The sequence below is a fragment of the Triticum urartu genome, chromosome 7A (genome assembly GCF_056163025.1).
Source record: "Triticum urartu cultivar PI428250 chromosome 7A, HENAU_Tu73, whole genome shotgun sequence".
In the NCBI taxonomy this organism is placed as follows: Eukaryota; Viridiplantae; Streptophyta; class Magnoliopsida; order Poales; family Poaceae; genus Triticum; species Triticum urartu.
The window spans coordinates 485,438,433-485,463,897 of NC_141879.1; the positions used below are offsets into that span (position 1 = coordinate 485,438,433).

Sequence of the window (25,465 nt, forward strand, 5' to 3'; positions counted from 1 at the left end):
CGAGGCGGAACCTGAGCAGAACCAATCTAGGGCTCTGGCGGAGCTCTTCTGCCGGGGAAACATCCCTCCAAGAGGGGGAAATCAAAGCCATTGTCATCACCACCGATCCTCTCATCGAGAAGGGTCAATCTCCATCAATATATTCACCAGCACCATCTCCTCTCAAACCCTAGTTCATCTCTTGTATTCGATCTTGGTCCCAAAACCTCTGATTGGTACCTGTAGGTTGCTAGTAATGTTGATTACTCCTTGTAGTTGATGCTAGTTGGTTTATCCCATGGAAGATTATATTTTCAGATCCTTAATGATAATTAATACTCCTCTGATCTTGATCATAAATATGTTTTGTGAGTAGTTACGTTTGTTCCTGAGGACATGGGAGAAGTCTTGTTATAAGTAATCATGTGAATTTGGTATTTGTTCGATATTTTGATGAGATGTATGTTGTCTTTCCTCTAGTGGTGTTATGTGAACGCCGACTACATGACACTTCACCATTATTTGGGCCTAGGGGAAGGCATTGGGAAGTAGATGATGGGTTGCTAGAGTGACAGAAGCTTAAACCCTAGTTTATGTGTTGCTTCGTAAGGGGCTGATTTGGATCCATATGTTTCATGTTATGGTTAGGTCTACCTTAGTTCTTCTTTCATAGTTGCGGATGCTTGCAAGAGAGGTTAATCATAAGTGGGAGGCTTGTCCAAGGAAGGGCAGCACCCAAGCACCAGTCCACCCAAATATCAAATTATCAAAGTAACAAACGTGAATCATATGAGCATGATGAAAACTAATTTGACAACAATTCATGTGTGTCCTCGGGAATGCTTTGCTTTATATAAGAGTTCGTTCAGGCTTGTCCTTTGCTACAAAAGGGATCGGGCCACCTTGCTGGACCTTGTTTGCTTTTATTACTTGCTACCCGTTACGATTTATCTTATCACAAAACTATTGTTACCGATAATTTTAATGCTTGCAAAGAATACTTTGCTGAAAACCACTTGTCATTTCCTTCTGCTCTCGTTGGGTTTGACACTCTAACTTATCAAAAGGACTACGATAGATCCCCTATACTTGTGGGTCATCAGCATGGCCGGACCTCACATCAAAGCCCAACATCTAACGTCGGATGCCCAATGAAGCCGAATTGTCGGGTCTGTGTCACACACCAGGCCGACTCACTCTCAGCGGGCACCGCATGCACACGGTGTAGAGGCCATCGCCACCATCTTCCATCGAACCATCTTCAGAGCAGGTATTGATGCATCGACCTTGCCTGGCCTGCCGTTGACGCCACCACGGTGCCAGACAACACCACCTCCCTATGCGCGTCCATCATCACACATCAGTCACCGAGACCCTGCCGCGCCATGCCACCGAGACTCCATGTCGTTGATGAGTCACATGAAACACTGCTCCACCTGTGTCCTCCCTCCAGCAACTTCTCAAAAACCATGCCCTCATGAGGGAGAGCGACACCGAGAGCACCGTCATCATCCGATCTGGGATACCTGGATCTGGGGTTTCCCCCGGAGCAGCACGAGTGGGTAGATGGTGTATGCAATGGCGACGCCTTCAACAAGCGCGTAGACACCGCCATTGCCTGTCGGAGCTCGGTTTTCATTGGCAACCACGCTTCCCCAACTCGCCGTCGGGACTAGCCGTGGGATCTAGGGATCCGCCACAACCAGCCAGCCGACCACCTCCGGTGGAGGAGGCCACCACCGCCACACCCGCCGCCACCCCACGTCACTGTTGTTGAATGGCTGGAGCGAGCGCCGCCACTGCGATCTCGAAGTAATTAAAGATTTTTCCCCTCTCTCTAATATTGAGAATACTTTGTGAATTGGGATTTACTCCATCTATTCAAGATTTCATGCAAATGGTGAAGGTACTAAGACATGTTGTGCTAAAGATTCAACCACACAAGTCACAAAAGCCTCTCCAAAGTTGCCCCAAAAGAGACAGCAAACAGGTGATGCTATTCTATGCATGCTTGGAGATACGAAACCTCTTTTCATGATGCTTTGCAGACTACCGATCCAATACCATTGCCAAAGGTGATTACTCCGCTGCACTTGAGATGACTGCAGAGTTGGATCACCGTGACCTATTGCGAGCCTATGGGAAGCCTGAAGGAAATATGCCCTAGAGGCAATAATAAAGTTATCATTTATTTCCTTATATCATGATAAATGTTTATTATTCATGCTAGAATTGTATTAACCGGAAACATAATACATGTGTGAATACATAGACAAACAGAGTGTCACTAGTATGCCTCTACTTGACTAGCTCGTTGATCAAAGATGGTTATGTTTCCTAACCATAGACATGAGTTGTCATTTGATTAACGGGATCACATCATTAGGAGAATGATGTGATTGACTTGACCCATTCTGTTAGCTTAGCACTTGATCGTTTAGTTTGTTGCTATTGCTTTCTTCATGACTTATACATATTCCTATGACTATGAGATTATGCAACTCCCGTTTACTGGAGGAACACTTTGTGTGCTACCAAACGTCACAACGTAGCTGGGTGATTATAAAGGTGCTCTACAGGTGTCTCCAAAGGTACTTGTTGGGTTGGCGTATTTCGAGATTAGGATTTTCACTCCGATTGTCGGAGAGGTATTTCTGGGCCCTCTCGGTAATGCACATCACTTAAGCCTTGCAAGCATTGCAACTAATGAGTTAGTTGCGGGATGATGTATTACGGAACGAGTAAAGAGACTTGCCGGTAACAAGATTGAACTAGGTATTGAGATACCGACGATCGAGTCTCGGGCAAGTAACATACCGATGACAAAGGGAACAACGTATGTTCTTATGCGGTCTAACCGATAAGGATCTTCGTAGAATATGTAGGAGCCAATATGGGCATCCAGGTCCCGCTATTGGTTATTGACCAGAGAGGTGTCTCGGTCATGTCTACATAGTTCTCGAACCCGTAGGGTCCGCACGCTTAACGTTCATTGATGATATAGTACTATATGAGTTATGTATGTTGATGACCGAATGTTGTTTGGAGTCCGGGATGAGATCACGGACATGGCAAGGAACTCCGGAATGGTCCAGAGATAAAGTTTGATATATGGGATAATAGTGTTTGGTCGCCGGAAGGGTTCCGGAATTCACCGGAAGGGGTTCCGGATATTTCCCGAAATGTTTGGGTACGAGAACACTTTATTTGGGCCAAAGGGGAAAGCCCACAAGGTTTTTGGAAAGCGCAAAAGGAATTTTTGCAGAGTCCAGGGGCCAGACACCAGGGTCCCTGGCGTCTGGGTCCAGACGCCGGGAACCCTGGCGTCTGGCCCTGGAGTCCGAGAAGGACTCTTGCCTTTCAGGTGAAACCGACTTTGTGAAGGCTTTTACTCCAAGTTTCGACCCCAAGGCTCAACATATAAATAGAGGGGTAGGGCTAGCACCCAAGACACATCAAGAAACACCAAGCCGTGTGCCGGCAACCCCGTCCCCTCTAGTTTATCCTCCGTCATAGTTTTCGTAGTGCTTAGGCGAAACCCTGCGGAGATTGTTCTTCACCAACACCGTCACCACGCCGTCGTGCTGCCGGAACTCATCTACTACTTCGCCCCTCTTGCTGGATCGAGAAGGCGAGGACGTCACCGAGCCGAACGTATGCAGAACTCGGAGGTGCCGTACTTTCGGTACTTGGATCGGTCAGACCTGAAGACGTATGACTACATCAACCGCGTTGATATAACGCTTCCGCGAACGGTTTACGAGGGTACGTAGACAACACTCTCCCCTCTCGTTGCTATGCATCACCATGATCCTACGTGTGCGTAGCAATATTTTGAAATTACTACTTTCCCCAACAAAGCCGATCCTTAATGAGCGTCTCTTTGAACCGCTTATGCAACTACCCATGGCCTTGAGAAAAGAATGGCTATTGACGTCGAACTAGTGGTTGGTGAACTGATGTATCCTGATTATGAATTATGTATGTCGAATTTGCGAGCTTATCATTTGTTTTGGACCTGTAATTTGTGTTGAACTAGTGGTTGGTGAACTGATGTACTCCCTTTGATATGAATTAATTGATGCAAGCTTTATACAGACAATGTATAGAGGTTGCATCAATTAATTCGGATTGAGGGGGTAGGGGAGTATCATGTTTATGAACTGCGGTGAAGTTGCAAACTTACCGTTTGTGCCAGACTTGTAATTTGTGTTGAACTATATAAGGTGAACCTGTCATTTGTTGCTCCCTGGACTTGTAAATTGTCGAACTATGTATGGTGAGCTTTGTTGCTTGCTGGACTTTTAATATGTGATGGACTACGTATAGAGAATATGCCATTTGTTGGTTTCTGACATATAATCTGTGTTGAACTATGTATGTTGAATCTGATCGTTTGATGATATGTGGAAGAATATTACCGATGTTATGCTCTATAATTGTCTATAATAGTATTCTCATTTTCAGTAGTATTGTCGCTTTATGCACATTTTCATGATATTTTTCACGTGTTTCAAATAATATTGTGGCTGCTGTGAACATTTTGATTTTTATTGAAAATTGACAAATATCATAATAATATAAACAATGGTTGTGGAGAATACATTTCCAAACATGAGCACCACTTTACAGTCTTTACACTCTTTAAGAATTACAATTTCAAGTTTTTGTACATCCAAACAGGAATTGGGATTGGCTCTTCTCTTTGACTCCATCCCCCATTTCCATGAACATGCAAACAACAACATTTACATTGAAGCCCATTTCCGTTTCCACTCAGTTTTGAGATTGGACCCCATTTCTTTTTCTTTCTTTCTTTTTGGACACGGAGATTGGACCCCATTTCTTTTTCTTTCTTTCTTTTTGGACACGGAGATTGGACCCCAATTAAATATCTTGAAACAGAACCTCATTAGTGTTATTCCGAATACTATCGACCAGTGCAGTGCACTGCCCTCATACAGATGAGAATGATGAACTGCGGTGGAAATCCCAGCTCTCCAAGGGAAGCTCAGAACTACTCCACAACTTGCAGTAGGACGACCTTCGGGAAGCTGAACTTCCGAATAAGAATACACTTCCGCTTCGGTAGACCCCTCCAACACAAGGACGGTCAAGATTGTCTCGTACTTCTTCATAACGAAGGGCATGATGGGCATAATTTGAAAAGAGGCCGTCCGCCCGCTGTCCCGCCCGAAACGTGTACGTATACGAATACAGACTTTTTCCCCGACCAGTCGTCACGCGCGCACGCAGAGTCCACCCGTCGTCCCGTCGCGCGCGCGCCCACCCCATCCCACGCCCCCCGTCAATTACGGCGTAACTGCGCGCCTGCCGCCCTCGCAGTCGCGTCCCGTCGCCTGACCGCAATTAATAGCGGCCCTAATTGCTCGCCTGCCGGCCCCGTCGTGTCGCCTGACCGCCATAATCTCCGACGCGGATGCGCACGCGCGTTCAAACCGCGCCCTGCGCGCCTGCCGGCCCATCGTGTCTCCTGGCCGCCGTAAGCACCGGCGCGGATCCGTACGTGCGGTCAAAGCGGCTGTCGCCCCCACCGTCGCGTCGCCTGGCCGCCATTTACCACCGGCGCGGCTGCGTAGGCCTGCCGCCCCCGCCGTCGCGTCCCGTCGCCCCATTATGACGGGGCCGCCCCCCCCCCCCCACATCCCCTTGTGCTATAAAAACCGCGCGCCGGCCGCATACCTCGCCGCACAACCCCGAACCCGCTCCCCCACCCCCTCGACATTTCCCTCTCGCCACCGACCCCCGAACCCGCTCCCCCAACCCTTGCCCCCACCGCGCTCGCCATGTCCGGCGCCGGCAGCTCTCGCGGATGGTGGCCATCGAACATCGGGATCTCGGAGGCGATGGAGTTGGTGCGGTACAACATCCTCATGCCGCCGTCCAGCCGCCTTCCGGGCTCGTGGCACATCAGCGCCGCCGGCTACGCCGTGCCTGGCCCCGCCGCACCCCACAATGATGTCGTCAACCAGGCCGGTGGGAGGTGGAACCGGCTCGGTCGCTGGCGACTCTGGAGTGGCCGGTACTGGCATGACGTCCTCCGCGACTGTCGCGCCGGGCGGCTGGTCCTCCCTCCCCCACCGGCGACGGGCGCCCCTGCCCCTGCCCCACCTCCCACTCCTGCGCCGGTGGCCCCTCCCCCGCCTGCTCCGGCCGTGGAGATTCCGCCGGAGGTGCAGGCGCTACGTCAGGAAGGGGACCCCGACGACTCTCCGGGTTTGCTCCTCGCCATCGTCGCGTCAACGGAGCCCGGCCTCGTGCCGCCGCCGGAGCTGAGAGACCCGGAGGACCCGGAGGACACTCCGGGCTTGATGGAGACTCTCCGCAAGTCTGCTGTGGCGGCTGAGGAGGAGGACGACGACCTCGCGTTTCTGGACGACATGAGCAGCGACAGCAGCAACGGTGGCGGCGAAGGTGGCGGCGGCATGGGCGCGGTCATTGATGTCGTATCGGATGACGACGACGTAGTTTAGGGTTTATTTTGTGTTTTTTTATTATGTTAAGAAACTATGTATGATATAATTAAGTTTGAATGAAGTTTGTTTGTTTGACTATTATGAGTTGTTGAAATATTTGGGTGAAAAAATAAAGAAATTCCAGGTTTAAGAACGCTTTCGCCCGGTAAAAAAATCATAAAATTTTAATGAAAAAAGTAATAATCAAATTTGCAAAAGAATACACAAGCAATAATCTGGAAAAAGTTGATAACGTAAACAGTTTTGTAAAAAAAGTTAGAAAAAAAGCTAAGAAGTTTTTCATAAAACATTCAAAAGGTGTTTCGCTGTAAATTAAATCATAGAATATTATGAAAGTTAACTGAATTTTTGAAACATTTTTTGAATTTTACAAAAGTTGACGTAATCTTAAAAAACAACAGTAGAAACAAGTTGATTTTTAAAAAAAAATGGTGCATCAAAAATTACAAAAGAGGAAAAAATGAAATAGCAATATAAAAGAAATCGGTGAACCCAGAATGGAGGGCACCAGGCGCTTGTTTGAGAAAATACGGAGTAATGCGCAGTGTTTTAGGGTTATTTCGCCGGGAAAACCATAAAAAAAGCATTGGCTGCCAAAAAGTAGCGAAAATTGTCGTGCGTGCTCCCGATGTAACAAAAACGGACACAAAACGAACGTCGCGTCACGTCCGGGCAGTGTTTTAGGGCATTTTCACCGGGAAAATCCTAGGAAATGCATCGAGCATCGGAAAAATATGCAAATCAGCGTGGGTGCTGTCGACGATGATGCCAACGTGTGGAAAAAGTCTCGTGCCATTCGGCGGAGTAAAATAAAAATCGTAGTTGGGAACCGCCCCTCTGGTAGACCGAAACCGGGCTCGTTGCACAAGGTCCACGTGATCGCATGCATGCAATTGCATCAAAGTGTGCGTACATGTGGGCACGCCTATGTAGGGGCCCACGCAAGGTCGAACGAAAACGGACACCAAACGAACGTCGCGTCACGTCCGGGCAGTGTTTTAGGGCATTTTCATCGGGAAAATCCTAGGAAATGCATCGAGCGTCGGAAAAATATGCAAATCGGCGTGGGTACTGTCGACGGTGATGCCAACGTGTGGAAAATGTCTCGTGCCATTCGGCGGAGTAAAAGAAAAAAAGTAGTCGGGAACCCCCCTCCGGTAGACCGAAAAGAAGCTCGTTGCACTGGGGGTACGTGATCGCATGCATGCAATTGCACCAAAGTGGGCGGACATGCGGGCACGGCCTACGTAGGGCCCCATGCAAGGTTGGAACGCAAACGGACACAAAACAAACGTTACGTCACGTCCGGCCAGTGTTTTACGGCATTAACACAGGGAAAATCCTAGGAAATGCATCGAGCGTCGGAAAAATATGCAAACTGGCGTGGGTGCTGTCGAGGGTGATGCCAACGTGCGGAAAAAGTTTCGTGCCATTCGGCAGAGTCAAAGAAAAAAAGTAGTCGGGAACCCCCCTCCGGTAGACCGAAAAGAAGCTCGTTGCACTGGGGGTACGTGATCGCATGCATGCAATTGCACCAAAGTGGGCGGACATGCGGGCACGGCCTACGTAGGGCCCCACGCAAGGTTGGAACGCAAACGGACACAAAACAAACGTTGCGTCACGTCCGGCCAGTGTTTTACGGCATTAACACAGGGAAAATCCTAGGAAATGCATCGAGCGTCGGAAAAATATGCAAACTGGCGTGGGTGCTGTCGAGGGTGATGCCAACGTGCGAAAAAAGTTTCGTGCCATTTGGCGGAGTCAAAAAAAAAAGTAGTCGGGAACCCCCCTCCGGTAGACAGAAAAGAAGCTCGTTGCACTGGGGGTACGTGATCGCATGCATGCAATTGCACCAAAGTGGGCGGATATGCGGGCACGGCCTACGTAGGGCCCCACGCAAGGTTGGAACGCAAACGGACACAAAACGAACGTTGCATCACGTCCGGCCAGTGTTTTACGGCATTAACACAGGGAAAATCCTAGGAAATGCATCGAGCGTCGGAAAAATATGCAAACTGGCGTGGGTGCTGTCGAGGGTGATGCCAACGTGCGGAAAAAGTTTCGTGCCATTTGGCGGAGTCAAAAAAAATTATCTATCAATCAATGTATTTTCGATAATGGTTGTTTTAAAAAACAGACGCAACTAATGATTGAGAAAAAAAACTAATGAATGGGTTCTTAGAAAAAAATGGATAAGCCCGCGTACATGCATATCTATCGGGGGTCAAAGCCCCTCCACGCCTCCACGATCTCCAGTCCACGCCGCCTCCACGCCTCCACGCCGCCTCCACGAGCGCCTCTCCCGACGCCATCTAGGGCAAACGCCGCCCCCGACGCCACCTCACACCGCCTCCACGATCGCCTCCCCCGACGCCATCTGCGGCTGCCGCCGCCCCTGACGCCAAGTCACGCCGACGCCGCCCCAACGCCCGCGACGGCCCTGAGGCCATCTGCCACCGACGCCGGCTCACGCCGACGCACCACAGAGCGACTGCCCCAACACGATCTGCCCCGGCGCCATCTGCGGCCGACGCCGTCGCCCCCGTTGCCACGTAACGCCGACGCCCCAAGTTGGTGAACACAGATTCCGACTTACTTTTATGTTTCATGTGCTTTATCATGTATAACCTTGATTGTAGAATTTTTTGTCCTAGATCAGTAGAGTGTGTAGTTAGAGTTTGTTAGTTGATTGAGAGCGTGCTGCATGTGCCACTCATTAAGTTAGTGCACTAAGTACTGCGTAAATACATGCATGCATGAGTGGCTGATACATGCACTGTATATACCATAGTGTTTCTTAGTTCTGTGAAAACCACCTCAGTGTTTGGCTATAGTGTAGTTTTGCTATAGTTTTGGTCATAATTATGCATGCATGACAGCTGATTCTAATTCAGTTTTTCTAGGTATATACAGCACAAAAACCATGGTATAAAAAATAGTATGGCATCTTAAACCACACGTACCTGTTCTAGTCCAAACACCTCAAAGTATTACATACCAAAGATTTTTTCAGAAATCATAGTGTTTCTAAAAAAACTTTAAAATTATTTACAGGTTGCGACCGACGCCATCTGCCACCAACGCCACCGCGCCGTCGTCCCCCAGGGCCGGCCCTGATCCCATGGCACGAGGTACTATGCATTCATCATGTTTATCATGTGCCCATATAAAGTAGCTAACATTTTTTTTGCTCCTATTCGTAGCGACGGTGGAGTACGGAGAGATTTTTTGTTCGGTTGAGAAGTGGTGTCTGTTGGTCAACAAACTAAACTCTAGGCAGAAAAAGCGTTTTGCAAGCACTAGTCTTGGAAAAATGCTAATGATACCTAGTGTGCTCATGCGCAAATGTTTGCTCAAGTTCATTATTAAATCGTATTCGTTGGACAGAAAAAGGTTCATCATGCCATCAAAAAATGGTGCGATATCATTGCGCACCGAAGATGTGTTTGACATTTTCGGGCTACAGAACAAGGGCAAAGATGCCATGAAAGCGCTAGGAAAAGGGGGGTTAAAGGCGAAGGTGAAGGTGCCTAGTCGCTTTTTAGATTCCAATACGGGGGAAATGATGATAGACGACCTGATTGAGAACATCGTTGCCAGTGGCACATACGATGATGATTTCCTCTGTAGAATTGTTCTAGTTCTTCTAGTCACGGTTCTTGCACCGCAGTCCACGATAGAAGTTCCTAATGCTTATTACAAGTTAGTGCACGATGTGAAGGCCATCAAAGCATATAATTGGAATGCGTTTACATTACGCGTTTGCGTGGAAGGCATCACAAAGACCTTATCAGATCTTACAAAATTTACTTGGCCGATCGGAAACCTTGCGCTCCTACAGGTAAATCTTATGTTATATTTGTTTCTTTCGAACTATAGTTTGTGAATTTTTTTTGCTAATATACTTCATGTTCATGTAGTACATGTTTTGGGAGAAAGTGCAGCCACTGGATGATGAGGCATTTGATCCATTAGCTAATGAGTATCCATTGATGCTTAATTGGTCAGAAGATGAGGCTAAGAAGCGTGACGCGTACGACACGGCATACGGCCGTGGTAATGGGACGGTAAGTTACTATTTATGTGTTACTATTTTGTACTACATGCACTTAAGTTACTATTTATATGTTGAGAAATTTTAATTGATTTTACCTGTTACAGATTGATGACGTGATAAGTGAGAAGTACAGGCAGACATTAATTGCTCAACAAGGAAGAAAGGCGGAGGAAGAATTACAGCAAGAATTAGAGCAGGAAGATCGTGCCCACAAAAAGAAAGATAATAGAGATGAGGCTTCATCGAGCAGGGATAGTACATTAGATCAGGTGATGAAATGCATCAAAGATATGCAAAAAGAAATTAGACTTCTCCCTCAAAAATGTGCTGAGGTAATATGAGTGATGTGTACTTCAGTTTACATTGGATTATTCATAATTTATGCATCTAGTTAATGCAATTAATGTGTCATTGCAGATAGTAGTGGAGAAGCTGGAGAAGAAAGGTCTTGTCTTCAAGCCAAACAAGGGGTCTGATGATGACATTGAGTATGTGGAGCATAGTGAAGACTGGGTGGGGAAGTATGGTCCATCAAAATATTGGCCAGATATACAATCAACTCCTGCAAAAGAAGATATGGACAACAGGGTGGACGCATCCTTCACCACTAGGAACGGGAATAAATTGGCGCGTGAGAAAGGTGTACATCACAACACACCTGGTACAGGAGATGAAGGCGACCCCTTCGTTATTGAGGATAATGGTAATTCTTCCAACCCATCTCTTGCGACGGTAGACACGAATGACTTTCCAGCTATTACTTCAACCCCCAAGAATATGAATGAAGTGTCAGACGGGTCTAGCGCCGATAAATCTGAGGAATTTAGTATGGATAGTCTGAACACCCGTATTAAAAATGCGAAAGGAAATGGCACTGAGGAGAATGATGGGAAGGAGAATGATGAAAAGGAGAATGATGAAAAGGAGAATGATGGGAAGGAGAATGATGGGAAACGCAAGAGGAAACGGTCAAAATATTGTCTTTCACCTTTTCTTCAGAACGGTGGACGTAAACGTGCAAAGAAAAGTAAGTGCTAGGTAATTTATTCTTGCAACATACTTCTGTCCTTGCATGCACACTTTATTAACTCATTGTTTCTTACTATTTTAGGTCTATTTGGTATAAGAGCTGCTATGATTAGTACTGATTACATTAATGAGGATCACATAGAGGCCGCGAAGGTTTATATCCGGACACTGGCAGAGTCGAAGAAGCTTTGCAGAAAAACTGTTGTGCACATGGCGGGAATTGGTGGGGAAACATGTACACCTGATATGCTTGAAGCCATCATTTCAAAAAAGTGGTTGCATGGCGGTGTAAGTATTAGCACTAAGTTATTAAGTTGTACATGTCATTTACATAAATTATCTAATAGGCGTATTGTTGTTATGTTATTTTGTAGGTCATAAATAGTTATTGCAACCATATGCAGACCCATAATCCTCGTGCTGACTGTCACATATTATCAACTTGGGTGTCCCACTGGCTTATTCTTCGTGGTGATGGAAAGGTTAACAACTCTAAGAGGCATTTTATGGATCATTTCACAAACCAAACTAAAATGGTGTCTAGAGTTACTGAAGAGTATTTCATCAAAGATAAGGTACTTCAGTTTAGTATGATCATTCGTAGTACATCTGTGCACTAGTAGAAAACAGGGCTATGGTCCAGGCCGGCTCAGCCCATTAGTCCCGGTTCAGTGTAGAACCGGGACTAATGTGGGCATTGGTCCCGGTTCGTGAGCCCAGGGGGCCGGCCGGGCCACGTGGGCCATTGGTCCCGGTTCGTCTGGACCTTTTGGTCCCGGTTGGTGGGATGAACCGGGACCAATGGGCCTCGCTCCTGGCCCACCACCATTGGTCCCGGTTGGTGGCCTGAACCGAGACCAAAGGCTCCCCTTTAGTCCCGGTTCTTGCCACAAACCGGGACCAATGAGGTGCCTATATATACCCTCGCCCGCGAGCAGAGCACTCCAGTGCTCTGTTTTTCTCTGGCCGGCGAGGGGAGGGGTTTGTGGTGCTCTAGCTCACCTCCTATGCACATGAGGTGTTCGATGGAATGCCCGAGCCACACTACTTAAACTTTCTCCTCTCGAAGCTCGACCTCCAAGCTCCATTTTCCTCGAGATTTGTCTAGATTTAGCGGTCCGTCACGCCCTGTCCCCGTCTTCACCGCTGTCGATCACCCGCGCTGATCTCATCACCGACACCACCATGGTGAGCCTCTTGTTCTTATCTTCTTTCTGAAAGGAAAAATATTCTTACTTGTCTGTTTAGATAGATACTTGTATCATTTTCTTACATTTATTATTGCATCTTATATAGTGCGATGGTTTTGGTATCCGCCCCCGTCGGCCCTCGTCCTGTCTATGATTCGGATTTGGTATGTATATTATCTTCATAACTATTGGTTCATTTATTGTTTATGAAAATTATGCCGACCAACGTGACATAGATTTTATTTATCTAGGATGTATGTGAATCGGAAATGCCAACCGACCCTATTGTCGAGAGGTTAAATTTAGTTGAAGAAGAAAACAATTTGTTGAAGGAAAAAATAAAAAAAATTGAGGAGGAGAAGATGATATTGGAGTTGCATGTTGCGGATGTCGTCGATGATCACAAGATCAAGATGGATGCAATGCGCTTGAAGATTAGAAAGATTAGAAAATATGCCATTCATACCGAGGCTTGGTATCATTATGCCGTTGGATCAATTGTTACCTTGGTTGCGATTATGATCGCATTTGTTTTCGCATTGAAATGTTTTACATAGTTTCAATGTATGGTTTAATTAATTAGATGCTCTGGAGAGCTATATGTTGTTAGATGAGAACTATGTGTGCACTTTGGTTTTAATGTGATGATGAACTTCTATTAATTTGGACACTTAATTATATATAATGCACGCAGATGAACCGGCAATGGATGTACGGTGACAGACACACCCGCGAGTACATTAAGGGAGTGCATGAGTTTCTCGATGCGGCTGAGGCAAACAAGCAGAATGGTTTTATGTGTTGTCCATGCACTGAATGTGGGAATACGAGGTCTTACTCTAACCGGAAAATCCTTCACTCCCACCTGCTTTACAAGGGTTTCATGCCACACTATAATGTTTGGACGAGGCACGGAGAAATAGGGGTTATGATGGAAGACGGCGAAGAAGAAGAGTACGATGACAACTATGTGCCCCCTGAATACGGTGATGCTGCAACGGGGGGAGCTGGTGAAGATCAAGAGGAACCAGACGATGTGCCCAATGATGCTGCCACGGGTGAAGCTGCTGAAGATCAAGAGGAACCAGACGATGTGCCCGATGATGATGATCTCCGCCGGGTCATTGTCGATGCAAGGACGCAATGCATTAGTCAAAAGGAGAAGCTGAAGTTCGATCGCATGTTAGAGGATCACAAAAAAGGGTTATACCCCAATTGCGAAGATGGCAACACAAAGCTCGGTACCGTACTGGAATTGCTGCAGTGGAAGGCAGAGAATGCTGTGGCTGACAAAGGATTTGAGAAGCTACTGAAAATATTGAAGAAGAAGCTTCCAAACGATAACGAATTGCCCGACAGTACATACGCAGCAAAGAAGGTCGTATGCCCTCTAGGATTGGAGGTGGAGAAGATACATGCATGCCCTAATGACTGCATCCTCTACCGCGGTGCATACAAGGATCTGAACGCATGCCCGGTATGCGGTGCGTTGCGGTATAAGATCAGACGAGATGACCCTGGTGATGTTGACGGCGAGCCCCTCAGGAAGAGGGTTCCTGCGAAGGTGATGTGGTATGCTCCTATAATACCACGGTTGAAACGTCTGTTCAGAAACGAAGAGCATGCCAAGTTGATGCGATGGCACAGTGAGAACCGAAAGAAAGATGGGAAGTTGAGAGCACCCGCTGACGGGTCGCAGTGGAGAAAAATCGAGAGAAAGTACTGGGATGAGTTTGCAAAGGACCCAAGGAATGTATGGTTTTCTTTAAGCGCGGATGGCATTAATCCTTTCGGGAAGCAGAGCAGCAATCACAGCACCTGGCCCGTGACTCTATGTATGTATAACCTTCCTCCTTGGATGTGCATGAAGCGGAAGTTCATTATGATGCCAGTTCTCATCCAAGGCCCTAAGCAACCCAGCAACGAAATTGATGTGTACCTAAGGCCATTAGTTGAAGAACTTTTACAGCTGTGGAATGGAAACGGTGTACGTACGTGGGATGAGCACAGACAGGAGGAATTTAACCTTAAGGCGTTGCTGTTCGTGACCATCAACGATTGGCCCGCTCTCAGTAACCTTTCAGGACAGACAAACAAAGGATACCACGCATGCACGCACTGTTTAGATGACACTGAAAGTATATACCTGGACAAATGCAGGAAGAATGTGTACCTGGGCCATCGTCGATTTCTTCCGACCAACCATCAATGTCGAAAGAAAGGCAAGCATTTCAAAGGCGAGGTAGATCACCGGAAGAAGCCCGCCATGCGCACCGGTGTTCACGTGCTTGCTATGGTCAATGATTTACACTACGTAATCTTTGGAAAGGGTCCCGGTGGACTAGCTGTTCCGAATGACGCTGAGGGACATGCACCCATGTGGAAGAAGAAATCTATATTTTGGGACCTACCCTACTGGAAAGACCTAGAGGTCCGCTCCTCAATCGACGTGATGCACGTGACGAAGAACCTTTGCGTGAACCTGCTAGGCTTCTTGGGCGTGTATGGGAAGACAAAAGATACACCCGACGCACGAGAGGACCTGCAACGTTTGCACGAAAAAGACGGCATGCCTCCGAAGCAGTATAAAGGTCCTGCCAGCTACACTCTTACGAAAGAAGAGAAAGGAATCTTCTTTGAATGCATGCTCAGTATGAAGGTCACGATTGGCTTCTCGTCGAATATAAAGGGAATAATAAATATGCCAGAGAAAAAGTTTCAGAACCTAAAGTCTCATGACTGCCACGTGATTATGACACAACTGCTTCCGGTTGCATTGAGGGGGCTTCTACCGGAAAACGTTCGATTAGCCATTGTGAAGCTATGTGCATTCCTTAATGCAATCTCTCAGAAGGTGATCGATCCAGAAATCGTACCAAGGCTAAGGAGTGATGTGGCGCAATGTCTTGTCAGTTTCGAGCTGGTGTTCCCACCATCCTTCTTCAATATCATGACGCACGTCCTAGTTCATCTAGTCGACGAGATTGTCATCCTGGGGCCCGTATTTCTACACAATATGTTCCCTTTTGAGAGGTTCATGGGAGTCCTAAAGAAATATGTCCGTAACCGCGCTAGGCCAGAAGGAAGCATCTCCATGGGCCATCAAACAGAGGATGTTATCGGGTTTTGTGTTGACTTCATTCCTGGCCTTAACAAGATAGGTCTCCCTAAATCGCGGTATGAGGGGAGACTGACTGGAAAAGGCACTCTGGGAAGAGACTCAATAATATGCAGGGACGGATATTCTTGGTCTCAAGCACACTACACAGTTCTACAGAACTCTACCTTGGTGACCCCGTATGTCGATGAACACAAGAACAGTCTGCGCTCCAAACACCCGGAGCAGTGCGACGACTGGATTACATGTGAACACATCAGGACTTTCAGCAGTTGGTTGGAAACACGTCTCAGAGGTGACAACACTATTTGTGATGAGTTGTACTTGTTGTCCAGGGGACCATCTTTGACTGTATTGACTTACAAAGGATACGAGATAAATGGGAATACATTTTACACGATCGCCCAAGATCAAAAGAGCACCAACCAAAACTGCGGTGTCCGCTTTGATGGAGCAACCGAGAGCGGAAAGGACACATATTATGGTTACATAGTGGACATATGGGAACTTGACTACGGACCTGATTTTAAGGTCCCTTTGTTTAAGTGCAAATGGGTCAATCTGTTAGGCGGCGGGGTACAGGTAGACCCACAGTACGGAATGACAACAGTGGATCTGAAAAATCTTGGGTACACTGACGAACCGTTCGTCCTAGCCAATGATGTGGCACAGGTTATCTATGTGAAGGACATGTCTACCAAACCGAGAAAAACAAAAGATAAGGAAGCGAATACATCATACGATGAGCCAAAGCGCCACATAGTTCTTTCAGGAAAAAGGGACATCCTGGGAGTGGACGGCAAGACAGACATGTCTGAAGATTATGAAAAGTTTCATGAAATTCCTCCCTTCAATGTCAAGGCTGACCCAAGCATCCTGATAAACAATGAAGATTATCCATGGTTACGGCGCAATAAGCAAATGACACAAGCGAAGAAAAAGTGAAGACTTTCTCCCGCAATAAGAAAATGCTATGTGGGTGAAATTATGATACCATCCCAACTTTCAACTTTTTCAGAGTTCATTTGAAATGCTTTCATGTCTTATGGTTCGAAACTTTGATACTTCGAAAGTGATTGTCCATTTTGTACACGAAGTGCATCAAGTTTTTGTCGTAACCCTCTCTACTTTTTGGAACATGCTATGTGGGTGAAATGATGATACCATGCCAACTTTCAACCTTTTCAGAGTTCATTTTGAAATGCTTTCCAATTTCAGAGTCATTTAGCTCAAAGAATGAATTCCAATTTAAACTATTCAAAATTTTAAAACTAATGGCACTAACAGAAAGTTTATAATTTTTGTGACCTAAAATCAAAAAGAAATCACTAAAAAACTATAAGTATTTAGTTGTAAGTATAAATAAAAAATAAATAGAAAAATATTTCTATTTTTATAGTAAAGTTATTCATAAACTAGTGATTCACACAAATTTTATAAAATTCAAATTTAAACTATTCAAAATTTAAAACTAATGGCACTAACAGAAAGTTTATAATTTTTGTGACCTAAAAGCAAAAAGAAATCACTAAAAAACTGTAAGTATTTAGTTTTAAGTAGAAATAAAAAAATAAAAAACCCAAAAAATTTAGAAATAAAAAAGAAAAAACCAAAAAAAATGCCACCTACTGGGCCTCCACGGCCTGAATACGACTAGAAACCCTACATGGGCCAGGATTCAGGCCCGCAGAGGCCCAATAGGCCCACAGGCACTAGCAAGTTTAGGCCCGAAAGCCTGCATTAGAGAGGAGCTCGAATGGAGAGGCACAACAGGGCTTATAAACCAGTGCCGGCGCCCTTCCGCTAGCGATGTGGGACTAAACTTTTGGGCGCGGGCAGCACAAGGGCATTGGTCCTGGTTGGTGGCACCAACCGGGACTAAAGGGTGCATTGGTCCCGGTTCGTGGCACCAACCGTGACCAATGCCCCCCTTTAGTCCCGGTTGGTGGCACCAACCGAGACTAATGCCCACCTTTAGTCCCGGGTTGTGCCACGAACCGGGACTAAAGGCTTTGCTATATAAGTTCAAACTTTGGAAATTTTCACTCCCGTCTCTCGCAGTTGCCGCCCCGACGCCGACGCCGCCAGGCTGCCCTGCCGTCGCCGCCGCCTCGCCTGTGCCCGTCCTCGCCCGCGCCCTCGCCGTCGCCCGCCATCGCCCGCGCCCTCGCCGTCGACCGGGCCCCTGCCCCGGCCCGCCCCTGCCCCGACGCGGCCGCCCCGGCCCGCCCCCGTCGCCGTCGCCCGTGCGCCGCCCCGGCCCGCCCCCGTCGCCGTCGCCCGCGCGCCGCCCCGGCCCGCCCTCGCCGTCGCCCGTGCCCCTGCCCCGACGCCATCCTCGCCACCGACCTCTCCTTAGCTTGGTCCGGCCACCGGCGCCATCCCTTTGCAAATTTTTGTTCATAGATGATAGAGATGAAATGATGATTTTTTTGTTCATAGATGCATGATAGATGATCAAATGATGTTTTTTTTGTTCATAGATGATCATATGATTTTTTTTAGGTTATTTTCATTTGTAGAATTTTTTTATGTATCTAGGAATATATTTGTTTATAGATGATAGATGATCAAATGATGAATATTTTTGTTCATAGATGATAGATGATCAAATGCTGTTTTTTTTGTTCATAGATGATAGATGATCAAATGATGTTTTTTTTGTTCATAGATGATCATATGATTTTTTTAGGTTATTTTCATTTGTAGAAATTTTTTATGTATCTAGGAATATTTTTGTTCATAGATGATAGATGATATATATGATGATGTTAGTGGAGAGGAAAAGGTAAAATAAGGAAAAGGAAAATAAGTAGAGAAAGAAGGGGAAGAAGAGGGAGAAGAAGAGGGAGAAGAAGGGGGGTCGAGAACGTCGGACATTCATGAGAGAGGCGAGGAAGAAGGGGAAGAAGAGGGAGAAGAAGAGGAGAGGAAGAAGAGGAAGTCTTCTCCTCTATTCTTTCTTTTCTTCTTTTTTCTTCTTCTTCTTCCTCTTTATTTTATCGGGAACGAGGGTCGTCGAGAGGTCGAGGAGTGGTAGAGGAGAAACCCTAAATAGAAAGTATCGTCGGTGTGAGATACATGTACCGTCGGTGTCGGACACTACACCCACATCCCACAAGTGGCGCGGGCTTCGACGCCCACGTCACTTGTGGGACGTGGATGTAGTGTCCGACACCGAAGGCCACATGTATCTCACACCCACGAAACTTGCTAGCTATTTAGGGTTTCCTCTACCGAAAAGAAGAGGAGAAATAAATAAGAAGAAGAAAAAAGAAGAAAAAGAAGAGGAGAAGAAGAAAGGAATAGTGGAGAAGAAGAGAAAATAGAATATATTCTATTTTCTCTTTTCTCCACTATTCCTTTCTTCTTCTCCTCTTTTTTTTCTTCTTTTCTTCTTCTTATTCTTCTTCTTCTTATTATTCTTATTAGCCGGAAGTAGAGAGAGGTTTCCTAGTGTCAAATTATTGAAGAAATTCATGCCTTCATCATTAGCCGGAAGTAACCAGGGCATGTTGGTACGAAGTTCTGCAAAGTTGTTTTGGAATGGAGTCCCGGATAGAATAATCCGCCTTTTGGTACCAATTCAGCAAAGGCCTTCCAAATAGCGATATTCGGAAGGCTCTTGCTGAACTTTGTACCTAAAGGTGGATTATCCTATCTGGGAGTCCGTTCCAGAACAACTTTGAAGAGCTTCGTGCCATCATGCACATGTTACTTTCGCCTAATGATGAAGACATGGTTTTGTTGAATCCTGAGACACTACGCAACCTCCCGACCCCTCGGCGATCCTATCGATGAGAGGAAGAAGAGGATAAAAAAAGAAGAGGAAGAAGAAAAAAAGAGGAGAAGAAAGAATAGAGGAGATCTTCTCCTCTATTCTTTCTTCTCCTCTTATTTTTCTTCTTCTTCCTCTTTTTTTTATCGGGAACGAGGGTCGTCGAGGGACATAGATGTAGTGTCGTCGTTGTCGATATATACCCCCTCCCGATAGCTTACTATGATTAGGTAGCTAGTTCTACGTTTGGCACTAATATATCCATCTATCATGTTTGAATAATAATTGCCATGTTGTAAATATTTATAGAAACTATGGACACCGCCCTAGACGAAGCAACAAAAGAAGCGTTGTTGAGGGACATAATCGCAGAAGGAAGTGATGCCATCTCGTTGTTTCTCAACGAAACCGATGGTCTGGAAGGAGAGGGTGAACAAGCTGGCTACGGTGACCTAATGCCGGTGCAAGAAGAAGAACATGAGGACGGCTCCGGTGACCGAACCGAGTCCGGCCAGGTATATATATTAGTTAAGCCTATGCTGACTAGCTGATTGATGCATTCATTGTTTTGGTATGTACACATATTAATTAAGTCTTTGTTCTTTTTTCTAGCCCTCCGGATCGAGCACAACTTCGGTAAAGAGACGAGGCCCGAAGAAAAAGTTGAGCTCGGATGAAAAGTTTGAGATCATAGCAATCGCGCCCGATGGCCAACCTATTGAACCCCTCCGGACAAAGAGCGCATTTGTTGCTCAGTGCGGGGTTCTGGTTAGGGACAAGATCCCGATAAGCATCCAGCAATGGTTTAAGCCGGCTACAGAAGACCCTGAGGTCTCTTATATCAATGATATGCAGAAAAATGATCTTTGGACTGAGCTGAAGTCAAATTTCACCCTACCGCCTGAGGATAATCCAGAGAACCCAGTTAAAGAGAAATTAATCAAGTCTTTTGCTCTGAAGAGGATGGCAGAACTATTCAGGAGGTGGAAGAAAGAGCTGAATAAGTTTGTCGAAAATAATGAGACACTAGAATTTAAGGGCAGATATGAGAATATCAGAGATCACTGGCCCGCATTTGTGGCCCACAAGACATCGGAAAAGAGTAAGAAGATGTCGGCGACAAACAAGCAAAATGCTGCGAAGAAGAAGCTTCACCATCGCACGGGGTCAGGTGGCTACCTCGTAGCCCGGCCTAAGTGGTCCAAGACTGAGAATGATCTGGTTCATAAAGGGATCGAACCAGAGACAATTAACTAGCCAGACCGTTGCCGGACTTGGTTCTTCGGGGCTGGCGGAACACTGGACCCTGTAACAGGGAAGTGCATTTGGACGAACGATCAAATGGACATACCAGTCAGTAAGCTTAAGCAGTATATCGAAGCAGCGCAGGAAGGGACGTTCTTTCCAGACAGAGAGAATGACGAGCTCACAATGGCCCTCGGGAATCCTGAGCACCCTGGACGGACACGAGGCACGCCAGGCTCCATTCCGTGGAAGGTTGGGTTTCCGGACGCAGGCGGTTACAAATCCAATGAGAGGAGGAAAAAAGTGCAGCAGACCCAAATGCAGGCGCTGCAAGCAAGGGTAGACGCGATAGAGGAACGAGAAGCAAATCGCAGCAAACGTACTGCCGAAGCCTCCCCCAAAGCTACCCCGCCATCTCAGCGCAGAAGCAGCGTGGCTTCCACCGAGCTGCTTCAGCCGGAGCATGCCTTGACGGCTCCTGCCAGCTATCCCGTGGATGCTATAACAGAGTCTCAAAATTGCCACCTTATGACGCAATGGATGAATTTGAAGGTCAAGGCGGCTGTTGGCTCTGTTTTTCCTACTGAACCCGGCGCAACTTTTCACTGCCGGCCGATTCTAGAAGGATATGCTAGGGTGATGGTGAATGAGATAACGGAGGGATTTGAGGACCTCCAGCTTGACCACCCTACCGGTGAAGGGGAGACTCGGCTGGGGTCTGCTCTGAAGACTCCATGCCTATGGCGGAAGGAGCTCATCAACCTTCCGAACTGGACGCCACCGCCTCCTCCTCCTCCTCCGGCGAGTCAGGGCACTCCGCCTCCACCGCCTCCTCCTCCGGCGAGTGACGATCAGGGCCCTCGGCCGGCTCCTTCTCCGGCGCGCGGCGGCACTCCGCCTCCTTCTCCGCCTGCGCCGACGCGCCCGAGCAGCCAGCCTCCTCCTTCTCCGCCTCGTCAGCAAGGGCGGAAGAGACCTGCCGCCGCTCCAGCTGCTCCGGCGCGTCGTAGTCCTTCTCCTCCGCCTCTTAAGCAAGTAAAGAAGACAACCACTACGTCTGCTCGGTCGGCGTCTAGCAGTACAACCAGAGGCGGGAGGACATACAGATTCGGTCCTTCTCTGAAGACTCCAGAGAAGTTACCATACGAGAGGACCCAGGAGGAGAACGCCGAGATCGCGCGAGAAGAAGTGAAGAAATTCTTTGAGGGGGTGAAAGCAAAGAAACATCCACCTCCGAAGGAGAAGGTAGATCGGGTGAAAGTGAAGCGCACTCTGGCTGCCCTGACAAAACCACCGAAGTCTGATTCGCCGAAAGGAAACTATGACCGCATTATTGGAAAGGAATTTGCCGAAGCGGAGCGGTCGGGAAGTACTGTCAGTGATCAAAGGCTGAAAGAACGACGAGCTGGGAAACAAATTGCCCAGCTCGGCGAACAAGCGAAGCAATCGTGCCCCCCGCTCAAGGTGCCTAGCCACAACGTCGATAATGATCCGAGGATGGTGCCCGGTTATAGCAATCTTGCAGATTACCTGCCCGACGAAGTACATTATGAACCCATGGACATGCAGATACAAAGATACGAGTACGGGAAGCCTCTCGTCAAAGATGAAAGATCTCTATCAACGATGATGCGAAGATTGCATGATTGGTACTTGAAAATCTGCAGAGACTTTGGGGGGAGTACTTTGTATGCGAGAGTTAAACCGGAGCATGACCTCGTTGGAATTGATCTGTTGCCTGTTCCATTTGAGGAGTTCTTTCAGTTTTTCAATCAATTGGCCCTCGATAAAGCAACGGTCACCTGCTACTGTCTGTAAGTAGTACTACTTCTGTCATTAAGTCTCTCTATATAGCTCAGCTCTTTCATTGCATGTATTTATAATTATCCTCACTATATTATGCAGATTGAAGATCGTCGAATTGAAGAAAAGACAAATCGGTGATATTGGGTTCATTAACACAAATATCATAGATGCAACTCAGGTTAAATTTCATGCCGCAGCTACCGAGGCCAACTTGCTACGATCGTTGGTAATAAATGAAAACAAAGATATAATACTCTTTCCTTACAACTTCAAGTGAGTGTTACTGTCTTGTGCATATTCGGTTTCCCTTATGTATTAGTCAAGGTTATAGTAATGTAACTGATGAGTTATGCATGCGTGTGCAGTTTCCACTATATTCTCCTACAGATTAAGCTTGAGCAGGGACTAGTAACTGTCTTAGACTCAAGACGAAAAGATCCCCAGGACTATGCGGACATGACTCAAATGCTCGAGAAGTAAGTTAAATCGATCATTATCCAACATATCAGCAACTTTGTTCATTTCCTGATATATCAAGTAATTGTTTTCTTTGTCTGGCGGGGTTTGGAAAAAATTCACCAAAAAAGCTCCGGGACTCCCGAAGAAGCTGCAATTTAGACACCCGAAAGTAAGTACTATAGTAGCATGTTCCGCGCATCTCCTATTGATTCAAGCGCTAGTTTCATCAATACCATTTGGCATTCTTGCTTATCAGTTTGATTGACCTCTATTTCTTGTAAAGTGGTTGTGGCAGGAACAAGGGAATGATTTCTGTGGATACTACATTTGCGAGTCCATCCGCCACACGACCTGTGAGCGGGGCTACTCTGACAAACAATATGAAGTGCGTAATAAACAACATTCACAATTTTATTTTATTACCATCATTTGTGTTGAGTTTCATTCATTCATATATATATATATATATGTATTGACCCCCTTCTTCAAATTAGATGTTTCGGAAGCGGGATGAACTCCTAGCACCAGCTCGCATGCGAGCAATTCAAGAGGAATTGGCGGCATTCTTTCTTAACCACGTGATCCCTGAAGACGGAGAATTCTATGTGGACCCTGAGTCCGTATGATTACATTTGTAAGAGATAATTATTGTATATATGTAGCCGGTAGTGTCAGATAGATATACGAGAACTTGTTGTTCGACCAATCTCTCGGAGAAGGAGAGGTGGTCGATATCACTTCTCTCTGTATATATGCATATATGTTCATGACGATCTTCTGTTTCCTTCGTTTGCTTACTAGCTAGCTAGCGTGTCTAGTCCTCTCTATATACGTATGTATAGTACGTAGCGTCGACCAAGCACGGACATAAGAGAGGACACTTCTCTCTATTAATTATAACTAGCTAACACAATATATGAAACACCTAAATTAACCCCGCAAAACCCCCAACCCCCCCCCCTTTCAAAAAAAAACAAAAACCCCAGCCACAGAAGTGCTGACGCGTGGATGCCTATTGGTCCCGGTTGGTGCCACCAACCGGGACCAAAGGGTCTCCTGACTGGGCTCTGCGCAATGCCCACGTGGAGGGCCTTTAGTCCCGGTTCTGGATTGAACCGGGACTAAAGGGGGGAGGTATTAGTACCGACACTTTAGTCCCGGTTCCGGAACCGGGACTAAAGGCCCTTACGAACCGGGACTATAGGCCCTTTTTCTACCAGTGGTGTGTACACCAACATGAATAAACTTTGTTGTAGGCATACTTTCCTTTTCATGTGGACGAAAGTCATTGGATAACAGTTCTTATGCACAACAAGAAAAAAGAGTTTCAAGTTTTAAACTCTACTGGTAAATGCAACAAAAGAGTTCTTGCAAAGATTGCTAAGCTGGTAAGCTTACAACGATACATAAAACAATATATAGTTATTCGAAACGTACTTCATATGGATTTTTCATTTTTATTTCAGAGGGCAGAAATAGCTAATGATACAAACGAGGTGAATGCTCTTATTGGAACGAAACATCCTGACGTATCTTCCTGGCCAATAAGGGAGTATGATATGCCATCACAAACAGACGGGTATGTTGCAAATGTTGAATTAGTATGTACTTGTATGATCCATCAATAATTGACTTGTGGTTTCTTGCAGAGTCTCTTGTGGTCTTTTCGTGGTGAAATGCGTTCAAAGCTGGGACGGAGATGATTGGACATTTGAGTTCGATCAAGATGAGGTTAATGCTTCAAGGGGACGCATTCTAACTGAAATACTTTTTTCAGAATGCAACACCAAGGAAGTAGTGAAAGAGAAGATCCTCAAGATCATGGAGAAGAAATGAGTCGGAGGATGGGGTGTTGGCTATTATCTCCACTAAATAAACGTGTCGTTGTCGGTACTTGATACAATTTTCATATTAAGACATCATCTCTATATTGTAATGTGGCATGGTTTAGCATGTTCCGCAACTAAATAAATGTGCCGTGATCGGTATTTGCTACAATATCTATTTTTCAATGTCACTTTTATTTGCATCATTGTCGGTGACACTCTTATTTGCATCATTGTGGGTGATGATATTTTTTTAAATGAGTATATTTGTTCTGCACTTTCGTAAAAGTAAAATAATATTTTTTAAAAATATTCAGAAAAAAAAGCCCAACCACCGCAGCCGGGCCCATAGTGGGGAACAAATCATACACCCAAATCAAGCCCGAAGGGGGCGACTCGGGCGGCTGATAGAGCCCACTAATGGGCCCGGCAATGGGGTCCAACAGGGCTGCGGGCATGTATAAGAGAGGAGCTCGGTGGA

The 25,465-nt window shown here is 46.4% G+C and overlaps 1 protein-coding gene across 1 annotated transcript; it reads left to right on the forward strand.

The window, feature by feature from the left end:
• Positions 1–9,505: 9,505 nt before the first annotated feature.
• Positions 9,506–24,994, forward strand: LOC147960074 (uncharacterized). The gene is made up of 9 exons (XM_087537486.1): positions 9,506–10,317; positions 10,397–10,543; positions 10,638–10,865; positions 10,951–11,560; positions 11,645–11,850; positions 11,937–12,137; positions 24,415–24,546; positions 24,625–24,737; positions 24,808–24,994. Exons 1-9 carry the CDS (start codon positions 9,790–9,792, stop codon positions 24,992–24,994), a joined length of 2,352 nt encoding a protein of 783 aa, XP_087393612.1. The 5' UTR covers positions 9,506–9,789.
• Positions 24,995–25,465: the final 471 nt, after the last annotated feature.

Excerpts from the sequence above, each read along its gene's own strand:
- LOC147960074 (XM_087537486.1), top strand. The coding sequence starts at position 9,790 with ATGCTAATGATACCTAGTGTGCTCATGCGCAAATGTTTGCTCAAGTTC. Across the intron at positions 10,318-10,396 it reads GAAACCTTGCGCTCCTACAG|TACATGTTTTGGGAGAAAGT; the intron begins GTAAATCTTATG and ends ATGTTCATGTAG. Across the intron at positions 10,866-10,950 it reads TCCCTCAAAAATGTGCTGAG|ATAGTAGTGGAGAAGCTGGA; the intron begins GTAATATGAGTG and ends GTGTCATTGCAG.